Source organism: Manacus candei, unplaced genomic scaffold (genome assembly GCF_025592945.1).
Source record: "Manacus candei isolate 608988 ecotype Guabito, Panama unplaced genomic scaffold, ASM2559294v1 h1tg000011l, whole genome shotgun sequence".
NCBI lineage: Eukaryota > Metazoa > Chordata > Aves > Passeriformes > Pipridae > Manacus > Manacus candei.
In genome coordinates, this window is record NW_026138059.1 from 30,992,014 (window position 1) to 31,012,298 (window position 20,285).

General features: G+C 53.9%; 2 protein-coding genes across 2 annotated transcripts; one reads left to right on the forward strand and one right to left on the reverse strand.

Annotated features, from left to right (window-relative positions):
• Nucleotides 1–1,703: 1,703 nt before the first annotated feature.
• On the reverse strand, nucleotides 1,704–6,453 carry LOC127466864 (uncharacterized). The gene is made up of 2 exons (XM_051778219.1): nucleotides 6,429–6,453; nucleotides 1,704–4,569 (listed from the first exon to the last, which is right to left on the reverse strand). The coding sequence occupies exon 2, from the start codon at nucleotides 4,141–4,143 to the stop codon at nucleotides 3,466–3,468; it is 678 nt and encodes a 225-aa protein (XP_051634179.1). The 5' UTR covers nucleotides 4,144–4,569; nucleotides 6,429–6,453; the 3' UTR covers nucleotides 1,704–3,465.
• Nucleotides 6,171–10,657, forward strand: POU3F2 (POU class 3 homeobox 2). Its single transcript, XM_051778205.1, has one exon. It carries the CDS (start codon nucleotides 6,258–6,260, stop codon nucleotides 7,563–7,565), a length of 1,308 nt encoding a protein of 435 aa, XP_051634165.1. The 5' UTR covers nucleotides 6,171–6,257; the 3' UTR covers nucleotides 7,566–10,657.
• Nucleotides 10,658–20,285: the final 9,628 nt, after the last annotated feature.

Sequence of the window (20,285 nt, forward strand, 5' to 3'; positions counted from 1 at the left end):
GTGCCACGGATGCTCTGCGGGATGCGAAGCTACTGTGACCAAGTGACTAGGCGCTGGATCAGGTGTGCTGTTGGGCTGTGCGACTCGGGGCATCCTGCTGCGCCCGGAGGTTGCTGCTCCGCAGCCCGCAGCGCTCGGCCCCGCCGCTCCCCGCGCACGGGCGGCCGAGGGGGCGCGGGGGGGGCGCGGCGGCGGGTGCGGGCCGGGGCGGGGCGGGGCGGCCGCCCCGCGGGGCCGAGGCCGGGACCGGGACCGCCGAGGCTCCTCGCCCCGCCAGCAGCCCGGGTCGGCCAGCGGCCCGCTCTTATTTTGGTTGGGAGCGGGGAGTGCTGCCGGCTGGAGCCGGGAGAGCGAAGGGAGGCGAACTGTGCTCCTCTGTTTGGTTTAGGGTCGGGTTTTTTTTCTTTCCCTTTCCCTCCTCTCTCTCTCCCCTTCGCTCCTCACTATAGCAACCAACGCCAGTCTGACAAAAATGCACCCTCCGTGGACAATGGCCCAGCCTTCCTGCTCGCCTCAGTCCTCTTCTTCCTCGCCAAGCGAAAGAAAGTTTCCAGCCCCCCCGCCCGTTCTCGCCTCTCCTCCCAGAGCAGGCTCCTGCTCAAATCCCGGCATGGAGCGGCCGGGCCACGCTCAGCCCCGCGGGGACCGGACCGACCCCCACGTGGGAGGCTGGGAAGGGGGGGACACACAAGTTGCCCCCCAGCCAGGGCCTCAATTCCCTAAGCCGCCCTGACAGCGGGCTGACAGAGCGCTCCTGGGCCATCGCCAGCCCCGTGCCCGTGTGCGGGGCCGCCCGGTGCGGCCGGGACCGGAGTGGGGCCGCCCTCTGTCCCGGCGGTGCTCAGCTCCCGGCACCCGGGCTCGCCTTTTTTTCTGGCGAAGAACAGCATCCCCAGCCTGGGGCACTCCGCGCCCGGGGGACGGAGCTGGGCAGCGGGGACCGAGAGCCCTCTGAGAAGGCGCTTCTCAGGGAGAGGAAAGGCAGTCATGCCCAAAAGTGCCCCGAAAACTGTAAGGAAGGAGGGAGGATCACGTCGCCCGGTGAAGCCGGGACACCATTTATCTGAACTCTTGCCGGGTGTGTCTGCTTGTGTCCATCAGGCGTGAGCACTGACAAAACGAACAAAAAAGCAACTGTTAGATCTGTCAGAGAAAGCCTGGCACTTTTCTCTCTCTTTCTTTTTTTTTTTTTTCTTTCCCAAAATCTGTTGCTGTGTTTCGTCCTCCACAACTCTCCGGACAGCGCTGGCTTTGGAAAGTCCTTTCTGAGGCCGCTTTCCCGAGTCCTAGAGGCTGGATCGCCTCCTCTCTCCTTCCAATTCACCTGCTTTTCACGCCAACAGAAACGCCCTTCCAACTACAGCGCTGGGCGGTCATTTCCCAGCCAGGCTTTTGAACACTAAATTGCAAACTCCACTGCACCAATCGCATCTGAGTCTGTCTCTGAGAATTCAATAAACAAACTGTATTAACTCTAACCAGAATTTATCTCATAGAGTGATGGAATTCGCCTTTTTTTTTTTTTTTTGCTTCTTCTGCTTCTTTTTCCCCCAAGGCCTCATATTCACCACTCAAAATTTAGCAGCCTGCCTTTGATAAATTACTCAAAGTAATCCCTGCAACAGCTAAGTCTGACTGGTTGACGTTGTGTTAGAAGTCTTCATAGCGGTATCTGTCTATAAAATATTCACTTGCGGACTACAAAGGGTGGATCATTTTTAATGACAAGATTCAGAACCGGAGGATGAAGGGAAAAGATTAATATCCGTGAATTCAAATAATTTAATTTCAAATACCGAACTTAGAACATTATATCCCACTAGTTCAAACAGTGATGCTGATAAAATAGTAGAGTCTCAGAAGAATGAAGAGGCCACAAGAATAGAGTTGCGGGGAATGTTGGAAATGAACATTAATACAAACTTTATGGGAACTTTTTTTTTCTAATTCTACACCTTTCTACTTTCTATCATCTGGGATAGTCAGTATTCTATCAGGGCAAAAATGTATATGATATTACCTGTGTATATCTACGTATGCAGGGAGGGGGATTTTCTTTTCTCTAGAGATAGGTGGAGAAATCTATTTAGATGACAGATTTTAATTTCAATGGGTAATTTGAGCTTGTGCAATCAAAGTTATCAATTTCTGTCCTTTTTGTTTAGGTTTCTTAGTTAAATGTGTTTGTTATATCTACCCTGAGGAGAAGCAACTTGAAAGTGTAGCTTTTGAGTCATCTTATAAATACATCCCTGAGGCTGCGGTTCTTGCCGCTTTAAGCAGTTTTCATTAAAGCAGCCAGCTGCCTCTTTGTGTAGATTGGATTTTTTTAAAGCGATCACTTGTGAAGCCCCGGCCTCAGTTTTGTCTCTCCGCAGGCCCTTAAAGTTGAAGTTTCATTCATGTCTTGGGTCTCTCCGCCGAATCAGACTCCTTGGAGCAACACTGGAAAGAGCCACACGAAAGCGTAGGCTTGAATACCTCATAGAGAAAGGTTAAAAAGGAAGCAGAGATCAAAACAATCCCATCTCACAAAAGGTGCATTAAATGCGCCCCAGCAATAAGCACAAATCTTCCAAGTTGGCCTTTAAAGCGAGCACCAGGAGCCTCACGTTTATTGCACCCAGCAATTCTCTGAGCGACTCGCCGCGTCTTTGCACTCCTGGCACATTTCCTCCTAAAACAACATCTAATGGGAAGATAATAGAGACGCGGAAAGGAGGCGCGGGGATTTCTCCCCCCTCCTCCTTTCCTTTTAGCTGCGTGAGTCTATCTCAAGGTTTTGGAGACCAGAGTTCAAAAAAAAGCTTTTCACCTCTAAACACAACAGGCATATGCAAACACATATTTCTCACCCTACAATCGCACTCATCCAAACGCAGGCAGGACCGTGTGTTTTGGGAGTGCTCCCCCGGCCCCCCGAGCCGGGAAGGCTGACGACCGGCGGCTGGAAGCCGAGGCTCGCTGGGAACGAGCGGTGCTCTTATTTTGCTGCTGGAAATGCAGCTTTCTCTCCGGAACGCGCGGAGTTGAAACACCAGGGAGCTCAACATCTCGTCAGCCGGAGCCCGCCGCGGCAGCTGGGGGCGGGTGGTGGGCAGGAGACCCCCAAGTGGGGAGATGGGAGGCTGGCAGGGGGCTGCCAGAGGGCTCCCGCAACCCGCCCGCGTCCTTCTGCATGCACCTGATGTGTATGCAGCACCTCGCTTCCCAGCCAGGAGTCAGCTCCAGTTAAGTGGCGCTCTATGTATTTTATAGCGAATATTCTCGAGTAGCTGCACTGCAATGAAGGAGATATCAAGGAGGCCTGTCAGTTCAAAGCTTTTGGGGTTGTTTGAAAATCTTCGTCACGTCAAAGTAAGCAGCCCTAGTATTTGAACAGCTGCTTTGAACAGTGAAAAGGGCTGAGCTGAATCAAAACACTGCAGTGTCTGCCCAAGACACCGCATCACCTTCAACCTGCTTTTATACGAGCAGAGAAAAGGAAAGAAAGGCTGGTGAGACCTTTAATCCCGCGGGGTCAGCTCCGCTAGAAAGGGGCCACATGACTGTCTCTTTTACATCCCGAGCGGCCCGGACCTGAGCGGCGGCCGGAGCCGAAGCCTGCGGCGGGCAGCGGCGCGGCGGCAAGAGCGGCGGTCGGGCGCTCGCTTCCCGCTCCCCGGCGCTCCGCTCCACGGGGGGAGACGGGAGCGGAGGATGCTTAAGGAGCGGTATTAATGACAGAGCTAACAATGATGGGGAGGACGAGGAGGTGGAGTCTGCGGCGGCTCTGAATGCACCGGCCGCGCTCCTCGCTGCTCCCAGCTGCATCTCCATAGGCGTGCGCTCCGCCAGGGAGGGGACAGGAGGGACGCCGGGGGGCTCTGCCGGCGGGCCGGGGTTTTGTCCGCCTCCTCGGGCCGTAGTGCTACTTCGGTAACTGCGATTACCGTTAGCCCGTGAGATCCGCCGCTGGGGCGGTGGGGGCGAGAGGCACGGAGGTCTGTGACCATAGGCATCACCTGCTAGGAGGCCAGGCGGGACAGAGGGCCGGAGGGGGGAAGGGGGGGGGCAGGAAATGCACGACCGGGGCAGGGCTGGAGGGGTTTTCCCCTCAGAAAAAAAAGTATTGGTTGGATCTCGCTGACACCCGTGTCCCATCTCCTCGTCGCGGCGAGCCGCGGGGAGAGCGGTGATGCCGGCACTCCACGGGGACCGGCGGTGCGTGGGGCGCGCACACGCCGTGGGGCCGGGGCACAAAGGAGTTCTGTCGGACGACCACCGGGATAGGTCCTTGCTGCGGGAGCACCGCACGCTGAAGGGACCCACGTGAAAACCTCGCTCTGAAAATGACGTGTGGCGTGGCCCCTCGTGTCTCGTCCACGCACGAACTTTTGGCAGCAGACCTGGAGGCGGGCTTGCAGAAAAGCCGCCCCTGGCAGAGCCCCGGTGGCCCCGGCAGCGAGGCGGAGGGCTGGCCCGGACGCGGAGAGCGGGGCGGCTCTTCCAGGACGGTCCCCGCGATGCCTTGGCAGAAGCATGCTGCGGACTTGCCCTGTTGTTTTGTTTCAACTCACTGGTCTACACCTAATTGGGAGGAGAGAGACGAGAAAATGAGCATCAAATTATAAAATTCCTGGGTGCCCAGTTGTTTACACACGGGAAACAAAAGGCAGAGCTTCACTTCAGAGGCACTGACTTTCTTCTCCGCGACACTTGCAGAGCAGGCAGTATTGTTCCTCCTTTCGCCTGCACCTCGAAAAAGTGGGGTGGTGATGGTGGAGGGGAAACCTTTAGGAAGAATCTCCACTCTTTCATGAACAAAGTTTGTGCCCTTCTCCTCCTCTCCTCCCTCCTTCCTTCCCCTCCCCACCCCCCGGCAGAAGGAGCTCTTGATATGCCGCTAAACTAACGAAACGAGGTAACTCCTGCTGCGCCCCTTGTCTCAGGGCACTGGATATCCTGTTTATGCTGCTGCTGTGTATATGTTTATGTGCAGGAGCCCATCCCCCCGCTCCTCCACACCCCCACGCAGAGGAATATTTCCAGGCAAGGAGCCTTTCCAGCGCTCACGTTAAACACGATGATTTATAAACAACTCGCAGAAGAAAGCTGTTTCTTGTTAGTAGTAATAAATTCCCCGGTTCGCCCTATTGTGTTATTTCGATGAAGATAGCGGGAGCCTACGACGCGCACCTACCCCCGTGAGCAGTTTATTTTCGAGACAAAGCTACGGCTTTCAGCTCAAAAATGGGCAGCGAACTCTTTACGTGGCGGCCAGCTGGGCGCTGCTCATTCCTAGGAAATCCGGATCCAGTTCCAGGGTCTCCTTGCTTCCTGTCCGGGCCGCAACTTCTTGGTTTTTTTTTTTTTCTTTTTCCCTATCCCCTTCTTTTTTTCCTATTTTTTTTCCTTTCTCCACCACCCCCTCACCCCCAATCTTCCGCACCAACGCAGAGCCGCCAGCGCCGTCGAGGCGGTCCCGCAGGCATGCCATCCCCAAGGGACGGGACAAGCAGAACAATACCCCCCACCGCAGTCCTCGAGGTGCGAAGCCCCGGCATCCCCGGAGAAGCGGGGCACTCCGGAGAGCACTGGGTGGCGGGAGGGCAGGGCCAGCGGGCAGGGAGGAGGCCGCTCTGTCCCGGCTCCCCGCCCCCGGTGGCGCGGCGCTCCCCGGCCCCTCCGGCGGGGCTGGCTGCGAGGCGGCGCTGAGAAAGTTGGGGGCGGGCAGGCGGGTACCCCCCGGATCCGCATCGCCCGCTCCGGGGCGGCACGACCGCGATCCGCGCAGAGACCCGCGGTGGGGTGAGAGCAACAGGAGCCGGCGGGCGGACCGGCGGCGGCGGCGGCAGCATCCTCCTCCCGCCGGCGGGGCGGGGCGGGCCGGGGCGGGGCCGGGGCGGCGCGCCCCCTGCCCTGCCCTCCCCTCCGTGCGCTCCCCCCGCCCCGCGGCCCCGCTCCCCCGCGCCCCGTTCCCCCTCGGAGTTGGGCTCCGGGGGGGCGTGGCGGGGGCGTGGCGGGGGCGTGGCCGCACCGGAGGGACGCGCCAATGGCGGGCGGTGGCGGCGGCGGTCGCCGGGAGCGCCGCGTCCGTCAGGGCGCGGGGAGCCAATGGCGCGCGGCGGCGGGGCGGGGCGGCCGCGCGTGCCTTCGCAGTGGGCCCCGCCGCGCGGGCCGGGGGGGCGCGGGCGCCGCGCGGCGCCCGAGGCGAAAAAGTAGCTGTCAAATGCGCGGCGCCTTTAACCGGCGCGATCAGTGCGGCTCGGCGAGTCATGGCGACCGCAGCCTCCAACCACTACAGCCTGCTCGCCTCCGGCTCCCCCATGGTGCACGCCGAGCCGCCCGGCGGCATGCAGCCCGGCGGCGGCTACCGCGACGCCGGCGCCCTGGTGCAGGCGGACTACGCGCTGCAGAGCAACGGGCACCCGCTGAGCCACGCTCACCAGTGGATCGCGGCGCTGTCCCACGGTGGCCCCGGCGGTGGCGGCGGCGGCGGCGGCGGCGGGGGCGGCGGCGGCGGCGGCGGCGGCGAGGCGCCTTGGTCGGCGGGCGCGCTGGGCCAGCCCGACATCAAGCCGGCGGTGGTGCAGGCGGGCGGGCGCGGCGACGAGCTGCCGCCGCCGCCGCAGCACCCGCCGCCGGGGCGGGCGCCGCACCTGGTGCACCACGGCGGCGGCGGCGGAGGGCACCACGCGGCGGCGGCGGCGGCGGCGGCGGCGGCGGCGTGGCGGGCGGGCGGCGCGGCGCACCTGCCGCCCGGCATGGCCGCGGCCAACGGCGCGCAGGCGGGGCTGCTCTACTCGCAGCCGCCCGGCTTTACCGTCAACGGGATGCTCGGCGCCGGGCAGCCGGGGCTGCACCACCACGGCCTGCGCGACGCCCACGAGGAGCCGCCGCCGGGGCCGCCGCACCACGGCCCCGAGCACCCGCCGCCGCCCCACGGCCCGCACCCCGGGGCGGCCGGGCCGGCGCCGTCCGCCGCCGCCGCCGCGCCCCCCGGGCCACCGCCGCACCACGACCCGCACTCCGACGAGGACACGCCGACCTCGGACGACCTGGAGCAGTTCGCCAAGCAGTTCAAGCAGCGGCGCATCAAACTGGGATTTACCCAAGCGGACGTGGGGCTGGCGCTGGGCACCCTCTACGGCAACGTCTTCTCGCAGACCACCATCTGCCGCTTCGAGGCCCTGCAGCTCAGCTTCAAGAACATGTGCAAGCTGAAGCCTTTGTTGAACAAGTGGTTGGAGGAAGCGGACTCCTCCTCGGGCAGCCCCACCAGCATAGACAAGATCGCGGCGCAGGGCCGCAAGCGGAAAAAGCGCACCTCCATCGAGGTGAGCGTCAAGGGCGCGCTGGAGAGCCACTTCCTCAAGTGCCCCAAGCCCTCCGCCCAGGAGATCACCTCGCTCGCGGACAGCCTACAGCTGGAGAAGGAGGTGGTGAGAGTGTGGTTTTGTAACAGGAGACAGAAAGAGAAGCGTATGACTCCCCCGGGAGGGACGCTGCCGGGCGCCGAGGACGTGTACGGGGCCAGCAGGGACACGCCGCCGCACCACGGGGTGCAGACCCCCGTGCAGTGAACTCACGGCGGGGGCGCCCGGCTCCTCCTCCTCCTCTCCTCCTCCTCCTCCTCCTCCTCCTCCTCCTCTCCTTCCCCCAACTTTTGATTGTCCTTCTTTTTTCTTTTTTTGTTTTTCTTTTTTTTTTAATTATTTTATTTTCTCCTATCTTTAAAAAAGACAAAAAATCAAAAAAAAAAACCCAAACAAAAAACGCGAAAAAAAGAAAACAAAACAAAAAGCGAGCGAGGGAGAGGGCGAGCGCCAATCACAGCGGACAGACAGACAGACAAAGCAACTGCACCACACTGTCCCCTTAGACGGTAGCAGGTGCGATGCCGTATTTTGACCTTTCCAGACGAGTGCCCGTGCACCGGAGTGGAGTGAGTACCGCGCACGGGCAGGCAGGCGGGCAGCGGCAGGGCAGCGGCAGGTACAGGCAGGGCAGGGGCAGGCACCGGCAGGGCAGGCGCAGGGCGAAGCGGTTCGCACAAAACTCTCGCTTGCTGGCAAAAACATGCGGCGCTGCCCTGCCGGGGAGGGGCGGAGAGGAAGGGGGGACACAACCACCTCGGGTCCCCTCTGCAGCCCCCTTCCGCCACACAAAGGCAGACTGCATTGTGGAATGTCGCTCGGTGTTGGCACATGCTGCTGTGTTTATTTTCTGTGGATCCCCTATATGAATATATGACAAAAAAAAAAAGGAAGAGAACTGAAAAGCTATCCCTTTTGATGTAGACAGTATTTAACCTTACCAATTTGCACTGCAAGAAAATCGAAGTTTACATAAACAAACTCTTTATTTTTTCTTTTTTCCCCCTTCCTTTCCGACCTTAATTTTGCAAATGACTTGCATTTTCCACGGTAAGCGTTAGTCAACCAGTGACCGACCTACGATATGTTAATGTGTTTTAGCCTTTGCTTTATGTGTATTTGTGAACTTTTGTTATAAACAAGTCTTCTTAAATACGTGTAATGCTTATTTTCTCCTTTTACTGAAGCAAAAAGAATTAGTATATGTGTATGTATGTATGCATATGCATGCCTGCATAGACTTACATATATACACATATATATAACCTCTATATATACACATATATGTGCACCTCCAGCTTCTGTTCTCCAGAGGCGTGACTCTCGTAATTGTTTAATATATGCCTTCAGTGGCAAGAGTCGACTTTGGAGAAGGGAGAATAAATGCAAATCAACAAAGTAAACTTCATTTTCAGGCAGTGTGTCCAGGGGCCTAGGCCCAGCCAGAAGGGGAGAAAAAAATATGTACAATCCTTCCAGATTGTGTCAGTGTGGGTGATCAAGGCCCAGTGTGGGGAAGGCGGAGAGGGAACAACATGTTTCCAGAGTTTTCACGGGGAAAGTGGCACTTCCTTGAGAGGGAAAGGGGATTATTTAGTTTCCCCACCACCGCCCCCTCAGCGCCCTTTCCTTCCCCTCCTCCCCCCGCGGCTGCCGTGCGTTCGTGCCTTTGGCATCCCCAGTCTCACAGCCCGGGCAGCCCGGCCGATATCACCCTTCAAACTTTCTTTCAATGAGCAGTTTCGCATTAAGGCAGAGCCAAGGAGAGCCTGAGGAGCTGCTGGGCCCGAGGTGGGGGTCGGGTGCTTACAACTGCCTGTAAACACACGCTGCCCCCTCCTCTCTGCAGAGACCGTGTGCGTTTCTTTCCCACTTTTAATTTTCGTATTTTATTTTCTATTCGTATCCAGCCCCTCTCCCTCCCCATCCTCCCCTTGTCCTTTGGTCAGATTGTGGTATAATTTATTGAAGGAAAGGACCAGTTTTAACTTGGGCAGCCTTGTGTCTTTCACTGGGGAATGAAATGAAGTGGGGAAAAAAAATGCCATTTTTCAATCCGTGTTTTTTTCCACCCCTTTGTTAATAGTTTTAAAGTGCATTTCGTGACATTATCTTGATGGGAAATGGTTAACTTCCCAAAAAAAAGAAAAAAAAAGAGAAAAACCCACGGGGAGAAAAGGAAAAAAAAAAGGAAAAAAAAAGGAAAACAAAAAGCTCTGAAGGGAAGCAGAGGAGCGGGACCTTGGAGCAGCGCATGTATGTGCGTGTGTCTGCGTGCGTGTTTGTGTACTTATGCACACACGCAGCTATGCATATACATTAGAGGAACTTTAAACTATGATAGTTATAAATTCATAAAGGGATCGTTTAGTCAGCACAAATGGGTGCTATAGAGACAAAGCATTTTTATAATCTAAAAGTTTACTTAGTTGAGTGTTGGACAATTATGGAGAAAAAACAGTGAAGCATTCTCTCGCAGAACTCTCCTATAAATATTGCATTCAGTAGCTAAGGCTTTAGAATATGTTTCTCATTGTCTTTTAAAACGCCTGTGACGCTGAGTTTTCTTTCATTGTTTCTTTCTCCCTTTCTTTCTTGCTTTCTTTCTCTCTTTCTTCTTGGTAAGACAGATGATGATTTCTAAGAGGCACATGCATTAGCCTTTTTCCTGGTTTTCCAACAATTGTTACAAAGATACGGGCACCAAGCTTTTCTCTTTTCTTTCTTTTTTTTTTTTGTTTTTCTTTTTTGTTTTTTTTGTTGTTGTTGTTGTTGAGCTGCTTGTTATTTAAAGTGTTGAGGACTAGCGCCTAGTGAAGTGAATCAGATCAGGGCAGATCCAGTGGTAAAGGGAGGAAATGAACTTTCAGACACTTATTAATACGTGCGTAAGGTCAGAAAACGGAGTCAAGAGGATGTTTGAAAAAGCCTCAAACTCCAAATAGGTTTACTAAAAGAAAAAGTTACCATGCAAACCTTACCACTATGTATATATGTTTAATATTTGTCCTTTGAAATGCAGAAATAGTTTCAATGTTTTCTTTGTCTATTTTTCTTTTTTTTTAAATGCTACCCAGGGAAATATTTTCATATCATTTTTAAGTGGCCTGCCTCAATGTATATTTATTTCTTTTAAAGCAAACAGGTTCTGGAAACTGTTTTTCTGTAGCTTTAAATGAGTAGGTGAACAAAATCTATATGGGATGTAATTTTTTTTGGTTCAGTCTCTTTAAAAATACTTTGTTTTGGTACATTTGGATGTGCTTGTGGGGAAAAATAAAAACGCAGAGATCCTTATATATTTATGTTAAAGTAATATTTTATTATCTACATAAAACAGAAATGCACAATACCTTCATAGTTTCTTCTAATTATTGAAATATCGTTATTTTATTTTTAAAGATAGCACAGATTTGCATAGTTCTTAAGATTTCGAAGGAGAAGACCCCAGTACTTATACTGAGTTGAGTTCTGTGTAAAAGCACCGCCATTCCTTTATATTTCATGGAATTTTTGGAATAAATTTGATGCCTATACTGAGAGGTTCCATGCTCATAACTTTCAGGGTCTTGAAGGAGAGCCTCGGAAGCTGTGTTCATTATGTCTCTCCACAGATGAATCGCAGCTGTGTGTTTTGGAGCATTGATTTCTGTGCGAGTAGGGGTGTCCTGCCTTTGATGCTGGTGGGGAGATCTGCTAGATCTGCTCCTCAGGTTGGTTGCATATTCTGGCGGAAGGCATGGTGGAGAAGAGACTCGATTCTTCTCGGTCTTCTTGATAATTTAAGGTCTGATTCTTTAAAAAAAAAAAAAAAGAAGACAGAAAAAGAAAAAAAGGAGAGAGAGAAAAAGAAAAAAAGAAAAACAAAAAGGCGGGGCTTAATGATGGTAGTACCATTTGCAGGAGGAAGAATGCGGCTGACCGGCGGGGCTGCGCACCCCCGGGCCGAGCCGGGCCCCGGCCCCCGCGGCGACGGCCCCGAGCCGACGGGGCCGGGGCTCTCACGTTATAGGCGTCTGCGGCTCCGTGTTTGTAACGACCTGGTCGGTTTTTCCCGGAGGAGTCCCAGCTGGGCACCCGCGGGACTGGCGCGCTGGCGAGTGACATCCAGCTGGGCAGTGTTCGCATACGCAGTGGAGTGTTTAGGTCCTTTTTGACTGGCTCAGTTTCCTAAGTAAGATATCTTGCTCTTCTCGTCCCTTCCCCCCCCAACCCCCGTTCACGATGGTTTCTAGGCTTATTAGATTTAATCATCTTTTCTAACTTCTAGTCAATATTACACTCATCCCGAACAGATTCAGCTAAATGATCTTATCAATAGTTTCGAAGAGAAGTGACAGAAAGAAGAAGTGTTTTGTGACCGCAGACGTGCTGACGGGTAAAATGTTGAAGCTGGGTATGGATTTAAAAGTCCTTGGTCAATAGCCCGCGGAACGGGCTGCGGAAAGCGAGCAGCCTCTGCCCTCTGCAGGACACTCGGGTGGGCGCCCAGGGAATATTTCGCCTTTGACGACAGGGACCCGCTATTGGGGAGCGCTCCCGTGTCGAGTGAACAGGAGGTGACTTGGATGGATGGTGATGGCCGCCGAGAGCCGGCGGCGGGACAGCGCGACCGGCCGCTGCTCGGCGGGAGCCCCCGGGCTGCTCCTCCGGGGCTCTTTGCCCAGCAAGGGGCTGACCTTATGGGAGCAACTTCGCTCGCCCTTCTGGACTGGTTGTGGGGAGGTCGGCCGGTTCGGGGGTCATTCTTCCTGTTTCCTTCAGTCTCTCTTTTAAGAGAAAGGAGAGGTGGAAATGGAGCAGCCATAGGATGCTCCTTCTGCAGGTGGAGGGGTACGCGGTTGCTTTCCGGGCTCCCCCGCTCTCATTCCCAGCAGGGACACTCTGTCATAGGTCAGATGTCAACAAGAAAAGCCCTACTTCCTCGGCTCGCGCTCTCTTGTGGAGGCCGAAACTGGAGGGCGGAAGGAGACTGTGTATTCCCAAACATTTGAATCCTGCTTGCCTCTCCCCTCGTCCCCGGCTCCGCAGGGACGAGAGGCGGTGGTCGGTGCTGCCTGCCCTGTGGCGCTCCCGTTGCCTCCTAGCCCCGCCGTCTTTACCGAGGGTGAGCAATGAGGGGCCGGGGTTTGGAAAGAGAGAAGCAGGACAAGGGAAATAATGCGGCAAATTCCCCGGGCTGCGGGGCAGGCCGGGGTGGTGTCTGGCGAGGCGATGTTCTCGGGCTGGACAGCTTGTGAGAGACCCGGCGGGGGCAGAGGCCCCAGTTGGCCTCGGCTCCGCCCCGTCGTCTCTCTCTCTCTCTCTCTTTCTCCCTCGGGCTTTGTTGACGGCAGTTCGGGGTCCCCCCCGCGACCCCTTCTCCAGTGCCCGGTCCTCCGAGCGAGCTTCTGGAGCCGGGCCGCGGGGGTGCGGCGGAGCGGGCCCGGCTGCCTGCTCCTTCCCGGCCTCCTGCCCCCGCCTTGGACCCGACCCCAGCCTGGGACTGCCCCAGCCCTCCGGCTGATTCACTGGGGGGAAAACCCCTCCCGCGGCTGCCTACCCTTGCCCGCCGGGCGGCCCCAGGCTCCAGGGTTGTCCTAAGCCGCGTTGTTGGAGGTTTGGTGGCTCTTTGTTGTGGTGCCGTCGATGTGGGGGGAAGAGGACGGGTGACCCTCTCTGGGAAGGGAGGCGACGGTCTCCAGTGGGAGATGAGGCGGGGGGGTCGGGGGGAGAGCAGTCACCAGCGGGCGGGCGCGCTGGGTTTAGTCCGACTTAAACCTCTGGGCTAAGATACAGCAGTGGAACAGGGTGGCGGGCACGGGGGTTCCCCCCAGCTGGAGCCCGGGCAGCGCCTTGCGGGGCAGGGTTTGGGGGCAAGGAAGGAAACTACCCGCGGCTTCTTGGCTGTGGACGGGGCAGCGGTGGCCTTCTGCTGCCTCTAGAAGGGAGGCTGGGCGTTGGGGTCTGTCTTGGGAATCGTGGCTCTTCCGCCTCCCCTGCTCCTGCCGGGGGATGTCTATTTATTGTGCGTTTCGGAAGGGTCAGGGCCTGGGCTGCCTCTCCGTCTTTTATCTCGAGACGGAAAAGATAAAAAACAAATTTTCAGAGTTGCAGACGCTAAGTTGGCAGTCTGTGCTCGGAGCATGGCCGGGTTGCCGTCGGGGATGTAGGAAGATGCTCCGCAGCAGTGAGTTTCCCCCTGGCTCGGACAGGCGGTGCTGGGAAAATTAGGCTCTGGGGAAAATTAGTTAGAGCAAACCCAAAGCATGCTGTAGCAGAAATGGTAAAACAAAAAGCAAGAACTCCTCCTCAGACGCGAGTTCTCATCAAATCACAAACCAAACAAATATGCTTTTCGGCAGGCGAGTCCCAGCTACAGCGAGTGGACTCTCACGCCGCAGCCGGCCTCAGCCCGTGGCCTGACCTGCGCTGTGGATCTCTTCCCTCGAACCGCATATCCCTCCCTGCAAACTCCCTGTAAATACCTCCGAAACTCGGCCAAGTGTCCCGAGTACGCCGAGATTTCACACAGGGCCCGCAGGGCCGGGGAGGCCGCCTATGCCGGCGCGGAGCCCCTTTCGCTCGCAACCCCGGCCCCGCAGCGGCCCACCGCCCGCACCAGACCCGAGCCTGGCGGCAGGACGCAGGCATCGGATCCTACCCTCCCGTCGGCGGGCAGGGAGAGGGCTGGGGCGAGGGCAGCAGCGAAGCAGCGGCCGAAACTCTGCCGGCGCTGCCAGGAGGGGCGGTGGGTGGGCGCTGCGCCCCTGCCCGGGGTCCAGGTGGCTGGAGAGGGGGAGCCGGGTTCCCTTCGCCCCGGGGAGGCGGCGGGTTCGGCCGGTATCTGCCTGGCCCCGTCCGGGGCAGGAGGTCTGCCTCCCTCAGTGAATGGGGGTGCAGGGCGTGCGGAGCCGGCCGGGGGACACCATCGCTCCCACGGCGGGGCCGGGGCGATGCGGGCCGTCCCAGGGCGGGGCTCCAGCTCCCCGGCTGCAGCTCTCCCGGCGGCCTCGCAACGTCTCGCCCGGCCGGGCTGAGCTGTACCGCACCCTATGTCCCTGGGCCTGTCCGCACAGATGTCATTTTTAAGGATTAAAAGGAGAGCAGGCCGGTAGGAAATTGGCGGCCAGTGTTTCTGCCCTTCGTACTCGCACGGCGGTAAATCCTGGCAGGACTCGGACTCGTAAAAGTGATGATGGAACAGCTCTCCCCCTCCTCTTCCCTGTCCCGTCTTCTCCTGTCCCGGGAGTTGTGAGAGGCGCTCGTCTAAAAGTTAGGACTTGTTTTTAGGCAGCCTGACTCATTCATTAATTCTCTTTCCCTCCTTGATTCATTCATATCTACAGTCATTCATTGCCAAGTCCATGGAGGCATCAGCTCCTTGGTCAGTAGGGGAGACGTACAAACAAGGATGGTGCTATTTATTTCCCTCTGCCTGTGGATTTCTAAGACGTTCAAGCAGGCACAATCATTAAACTAATTTGTATTTGATTGTTTGGGCGGACGGGGGTGAATTTTATTGCACTAAGCATTCAAGCACGCACGCATCGCTGATTACCAGTATACATTAAATAAAGTTGTTTGTACACATTGTCTTACCACATATAGGCAGTCTTATTATTCTAATTACTCTAATTAGTGCATTGAAATGTTTTCTACTTGATTTGAGGAGACAGTGATTAGTTCTATTACTTCTTTAACTCTTATTTCATGGAAAACTGTTGATGCATGTTCCAATTACCTTGTTTTTCTCTTTAATATAGTGCGGGCCAAAATTATTATGAAACGATACCGTTGGTGGGTAGAAACATACATCGATTTTCCCTTTTTAAAAGGGCTTCAGGTTTTTTTTATAAGTCTCACCACCAGAGAGAAAACCCCTCCACCCCCAAAGCGTTCACAAATAATTATTTCTAGCCAAAGCAGAAATTGTTTCTTTACAATTTCTTCTGCTGGTGTGTTAGTACTTTATGGTTGTAACATTACCCTTTCTTAATTTTTTTTTCTTAAAAAAAAAAAAGGGGGGAGTCTAAGGCATACTTCACGCGAAGCTGTTTCATAAGTTTTAAATTGAGGTTACTATTAATTGATAGGATCAGTTCATCAAACATGTTACTTCTATAGGGAATTGTAATTAAAACCTTAATCCCGTTTGAGACTTAGTTTTATCTTAAACACTTTCTTGAGGGATTTTTCCCCCTTTTTCCCTGGCAGTTGCTGCTTGAAGCATGACAGGGGTGCGGACGAGAACCCAGACCCCACCAGAGCAGGGAGGTTATTTTGTTATCAAAATAGCCATCTTCACTATTGAACCAATAGAGATTTTATGTCGAGTTTTGGGAGGGGGGTGTGTGTGTTGGCCTTTTGTGTTGATGTGGCGGCCACTTAAACCCAGCCGGTGACGAAGCGGGCGGCGGGGATGGAGTCTCGCCTTCCTTTCACGTTACAGACAGGGATACTGGCTATTTCTCCGTCATAAAAACACTGCTTTTATTGTTGGTGTCTCCCCCCTCCTCTTCCCGTTAGTTTGTTAAATAAATACGAAGGGATGGGGGGGAACAAGAAACGCAAACTATCTCTTAAATTCTTAGAAGTCCAGGTCTGGAGGGAAATCTATGCAGTTACATAGGTAAATACTGGGCCTAGGCTGCTTATACTTTTAATATTTAAACGGGGATTACAGGGGATCTAAAGACGCCTTCCTAACCTTTGCCAATTGCCTGTGCGAGGAGAAATCCCGCAAGATGCACAAAGGGGCGAGACGGCTTCCCACCGCCTCTGACAAACGACTCCGCCGCTTGTGCGGCTGGGGACCGACTTTCTCCCCGGGGCGGGGTTGGCGGGGGAGGGACAGCAGTGAGGTTTTCGAGGGGTGTTTGAAAGCGTGGGCCCTATTTCTCCTTGCCGCAGAGCACCGCCTGGCCCCGCTGCGCGGTCCGGTCCCGGCGCTGGCGGCGCTCCGGTCCCGGGAATTCGCCGCCGGCCGGGCCGGGACCGGAGCCGGGGCCGCGCGTGGAGTGCGGGCGCCCCCCAGCGGCCGCTACCGCCGCAGCCGCGGGGACTCCCCCGGGAAGGGCAGGGGAGCATCCAGCACCCTCCTCTCGCTCCGAAACCCCTCGCTCTCCTTGGACGCACGGGGCTGGGCTCCGGGACACCTGTCGGAGAGGTCGCTAGAGCCCGAGGTGCCTCTGGGCGAGGGAAGAGAAAGTCGTGAGTACGCCTGTTGTCTTCCCCTTGGTTTCTACTTTTTCTTTTTTTTTTTTTAATATATACACAGCAACAACGAAGTCCCGTGTTAAACATACTGCTTCTCCCGCCGTCTGGGTGCGATCAAAAAAAAAAAAAAAAGAGCAAAAAAACCAACCACCCAGCAAACCCACGGTTTATTCTCAAGCCCCAGAAAACCGGGAGAGAAGATGCTATTTGAGTCCCCTCCTCCTCCAGCTGAGGAGATGTCCTGTCCCTCAGACTGGCAATCCCAGCTCTGGCGTGTTGGATAACAGGACAAAGCCATGCCACTTCTCCGCGGCGTGGAAGCGGCCCCGCGTGGTGCCACCCGTGGAGGGGGACAGCTGTGGGGCTCGGCTTTTCTGACCGCGCTGAGTGGGCGCGGTGTCGCTCCTGCTGCTGCCTTCAAGCTTGCCGCGGGGTGTGAGCCCAGCGCCTCTGGGAGCTGTTCGCCGTCCGCCGCGCATCTCCTGGTAAGCGAGGGCATAGCCAGGCCAGCGGGAGAGGGGCAGGTCTTGGAGGGCTCTGAGCATTGCCCATCTCTGCAAGCGCCTTCCCCACGTGTCTCCCTTCTTGGAAGGCAGAGGTGCCCAAATCCCACCGTTTCACCAAATGGCTTCTCTTCTTGCTGAAGTCAAATCACCTCACATGCCAGACTGGCATCCCCATAGGCCTCCAAAAAAACCCCCCAACCACCCCAAGACCCCTTCTCCATTGGATGAATTCCCCATTTTGCAGGAAGAGAGAACTAGAGACAGCCCTGGTCTCCTGCAGGGCCTTTTGATGCTTGCTGGGTTCTCTCTCTTTTCACCCAACACCATGACACCCTCCCCAAGCCACCTGGCAGCTGTCAGGGGGTTCAGCTGTGTGGGACCCAGGCCCCCGCAGCAGCATGGGCTGGTAAGACTGTACAGGTTTACATCTTGTGTTTATTTCAGTGCTGCTGGTTTTGTAATTACCATTTGCCACGCTGTGTATGTAGGTGATGAAAATGTTAAAATATTGTGAATATCAAGAACCCAAGCCATTCAGACATTCTGCTACAGCAGACTTCATTGCACTGAAAACTGATAAGTGACATATCACGATCTCAAAGTCTCTTGTTAACTCAATAAGCAAATTGAGCTGAAACAAAACAAAACAAAACACCCAAGACAGATTAAGTTTTAGGAAGAAATAAGCATTCTGCACAGAGCTAATCACACTACAGACAGGCAATACTGTAGCACTGAGCAGACATGAGAGAAAATAACCTGTTTTCCAGCTGAACATCAGTGCTCGACCTGTTCAGATAACAGAAATGAGATGCTATACTATGGCTGGAACTGGAAAGGTAAGCAGTGGCTACACCTCTAGCTGCAGACGAAGCCTGTGTCCATCCGACCCATGGAGACAGTTTTGTTTTCAGTAGGCAGAAAGCCATGACAAAGGTTCCACCTCTAAACGGCAAAGCTGGCTTTGTTCCAGGCACCTTTCCTAAACCAGCAGATAAGTTAGGATTGATTTATTTGCTAACAGGTCTAAGGAGCTGGAGAACATTGCCCTCTTGCATACTCATTTTGCATACACCCTCAGTCTATAATTCATATCCCAAAGCAGAAGTTTTTAATTTTAGGAAAATTTTAGCAGTCCCTCATTAAAATCATGCATGTCTGGCTCTTTGAACTGTGCAAGAAAGAGGATGGACAACCTAGCCTGTCCACATCTTGTATAGCCAATCAAGGGAGGTAGGTGTTTCAGAGGACCTGCAGAGGGGCTTCTGGTCCCTTCGGCTTCGGTGCTGACCCCTTTCCAGCTGACCATTCAGCAATACAGGCCCACCCACAGCAGCAGCAAGGGCACTTTAGGTTTTATATCTATAGCGGTAGGTCAGATTTCACCCCCTTTCACTTCCACACGCTCTACCCACAAGGCTGAAATCAATCTTCCTCTTCCCTGCCTGGCCCAGCACCTTGACTCCTGCATTCCTGCCACTACATCTCCAGTGAAAGGGCAGAAGAGGGCTCACCCTGAGAATCAACACATAACCTAGCAGCTAAGCCTCAGCTATACCTTCAGTTAATTCCCTTTGGCCTGAATCCACAGCTTCCCACATCCTAGCACTGCTCTACTGCCAGACTTGAACCTAACACTTACCAGGTCAAATAAGATTAGATGCAGGAGGCTCCTACTAGTCCTAAACACACAGTCTGAACAGCCACAGGCTGTTACAGGCAGGGGGAAGCCCCATTATTAATAGGTGCCAAACACCTAGTTAAGGTCCAAGTCAGCAGTGACCAGAGAGTCTGGGATATGGGCACAGTGTTAATCCCAAATGCAGTAGTTTCCTTCTCGACCCTTCTATGAGAGACCTCCTGTGCTAAACTAACAGCCGCCCAAACAGTTAACATTTATTATTGGATACTGGTACTAGAAAAGATAACATGTGGATTGACAATCACATCTTTCTGTCACATTCAGTGCAGTTTTTAAATATTAATGTCTATTTTCTTTTTTTTAATATTTCACCTGTGGTGGACTTTGTTTGAGCCCTGAGCTTGCAGCCAGTTAACAAGGCTAAATCTAAGCATGATTTATCCTTTTCGCAAAGAAACTATGCAGACTTTATCACTGGGTTCCACCTGCACCTAGAAGCCTATTGACCTGAAGTTTGAACTTAAATTGTTTGTGCATTTGCATCCAGAGGGATGGACACGACCTTGTTACAAAAATGCTGCTGTACTTATTCTAACTCCTGATGTTATCTGGTAGTTCAAAACTGCCTGGTCACTGCATCAGGGCATTTTTATTTCTAGCTCTACAAAACCGTGAGGGAAAGCATTATGTTAAAATCTGTTTGAAATAATAAATGCCTACATTGTATATAATGACATTTGATTTTACCAGTGAATAAACAATTGCAGCATGCATGGTATCAGATCTACAGCATTCTGTTTTAAATTTCAATCAAGATTGCCAATGGCACCGTAAAGTAACAGAGGCGAGTTTGCATTTTTGAATGTTTTCACAACACTAAGCTTTACCCCATCCATCTGGACATATAACAAGTAAAAGTATACGAGTATGGAGAACATGTAACTGCTTTCACTTGCCCAAATAATGCACGCCTGCCAAATAGTAATGTAATAAAATGCACTACAGGCTCTCAGGCATTAAACTCTGGAAATACAGAAATAATTTGAAATCTGGCTTTATCTGTTTTTGAACTGTTTGCATTATCAGAAGTGCCACACAGAGGAAGACAGACACCTGACATGCTTCAGATTTTTGTGTGAATTTTCCACACTGTGAAACAGGCATTGGTCAGACACAGGGCTGTCCAAAAACTGTACTTAGCATGTGTCAAGTCAGCTGCATTTTGTCCAAGATGCACAGAAGCCAGGTCCAGTCTCATCCTTACACTTCTGGATAATCAGAAGCATCAGCAGCTGTAAGTTGGTGCTAGAAGACAGTTTTAGCACGTTTGGAATGATACTGGCCTGAGGCAAAGCTGTGTTACAAAAGCTGAACACTTCGGGAGGTGTTGGAGATTAAAAGTCTTACTAAAAGTTTCTTTAGAGATGTAAGAAAACAACTCAAAGGTCTATATTTGTTTTAGTTAATTGTCTTGAACAATTAACAGTACCAGCCAAATCTAACATTTATAAAATTTGTCTGGAAGAAAATGGGCACTGATTAAACCAGCATCAATTTTGGAACCAATAAAACCACTTCAGA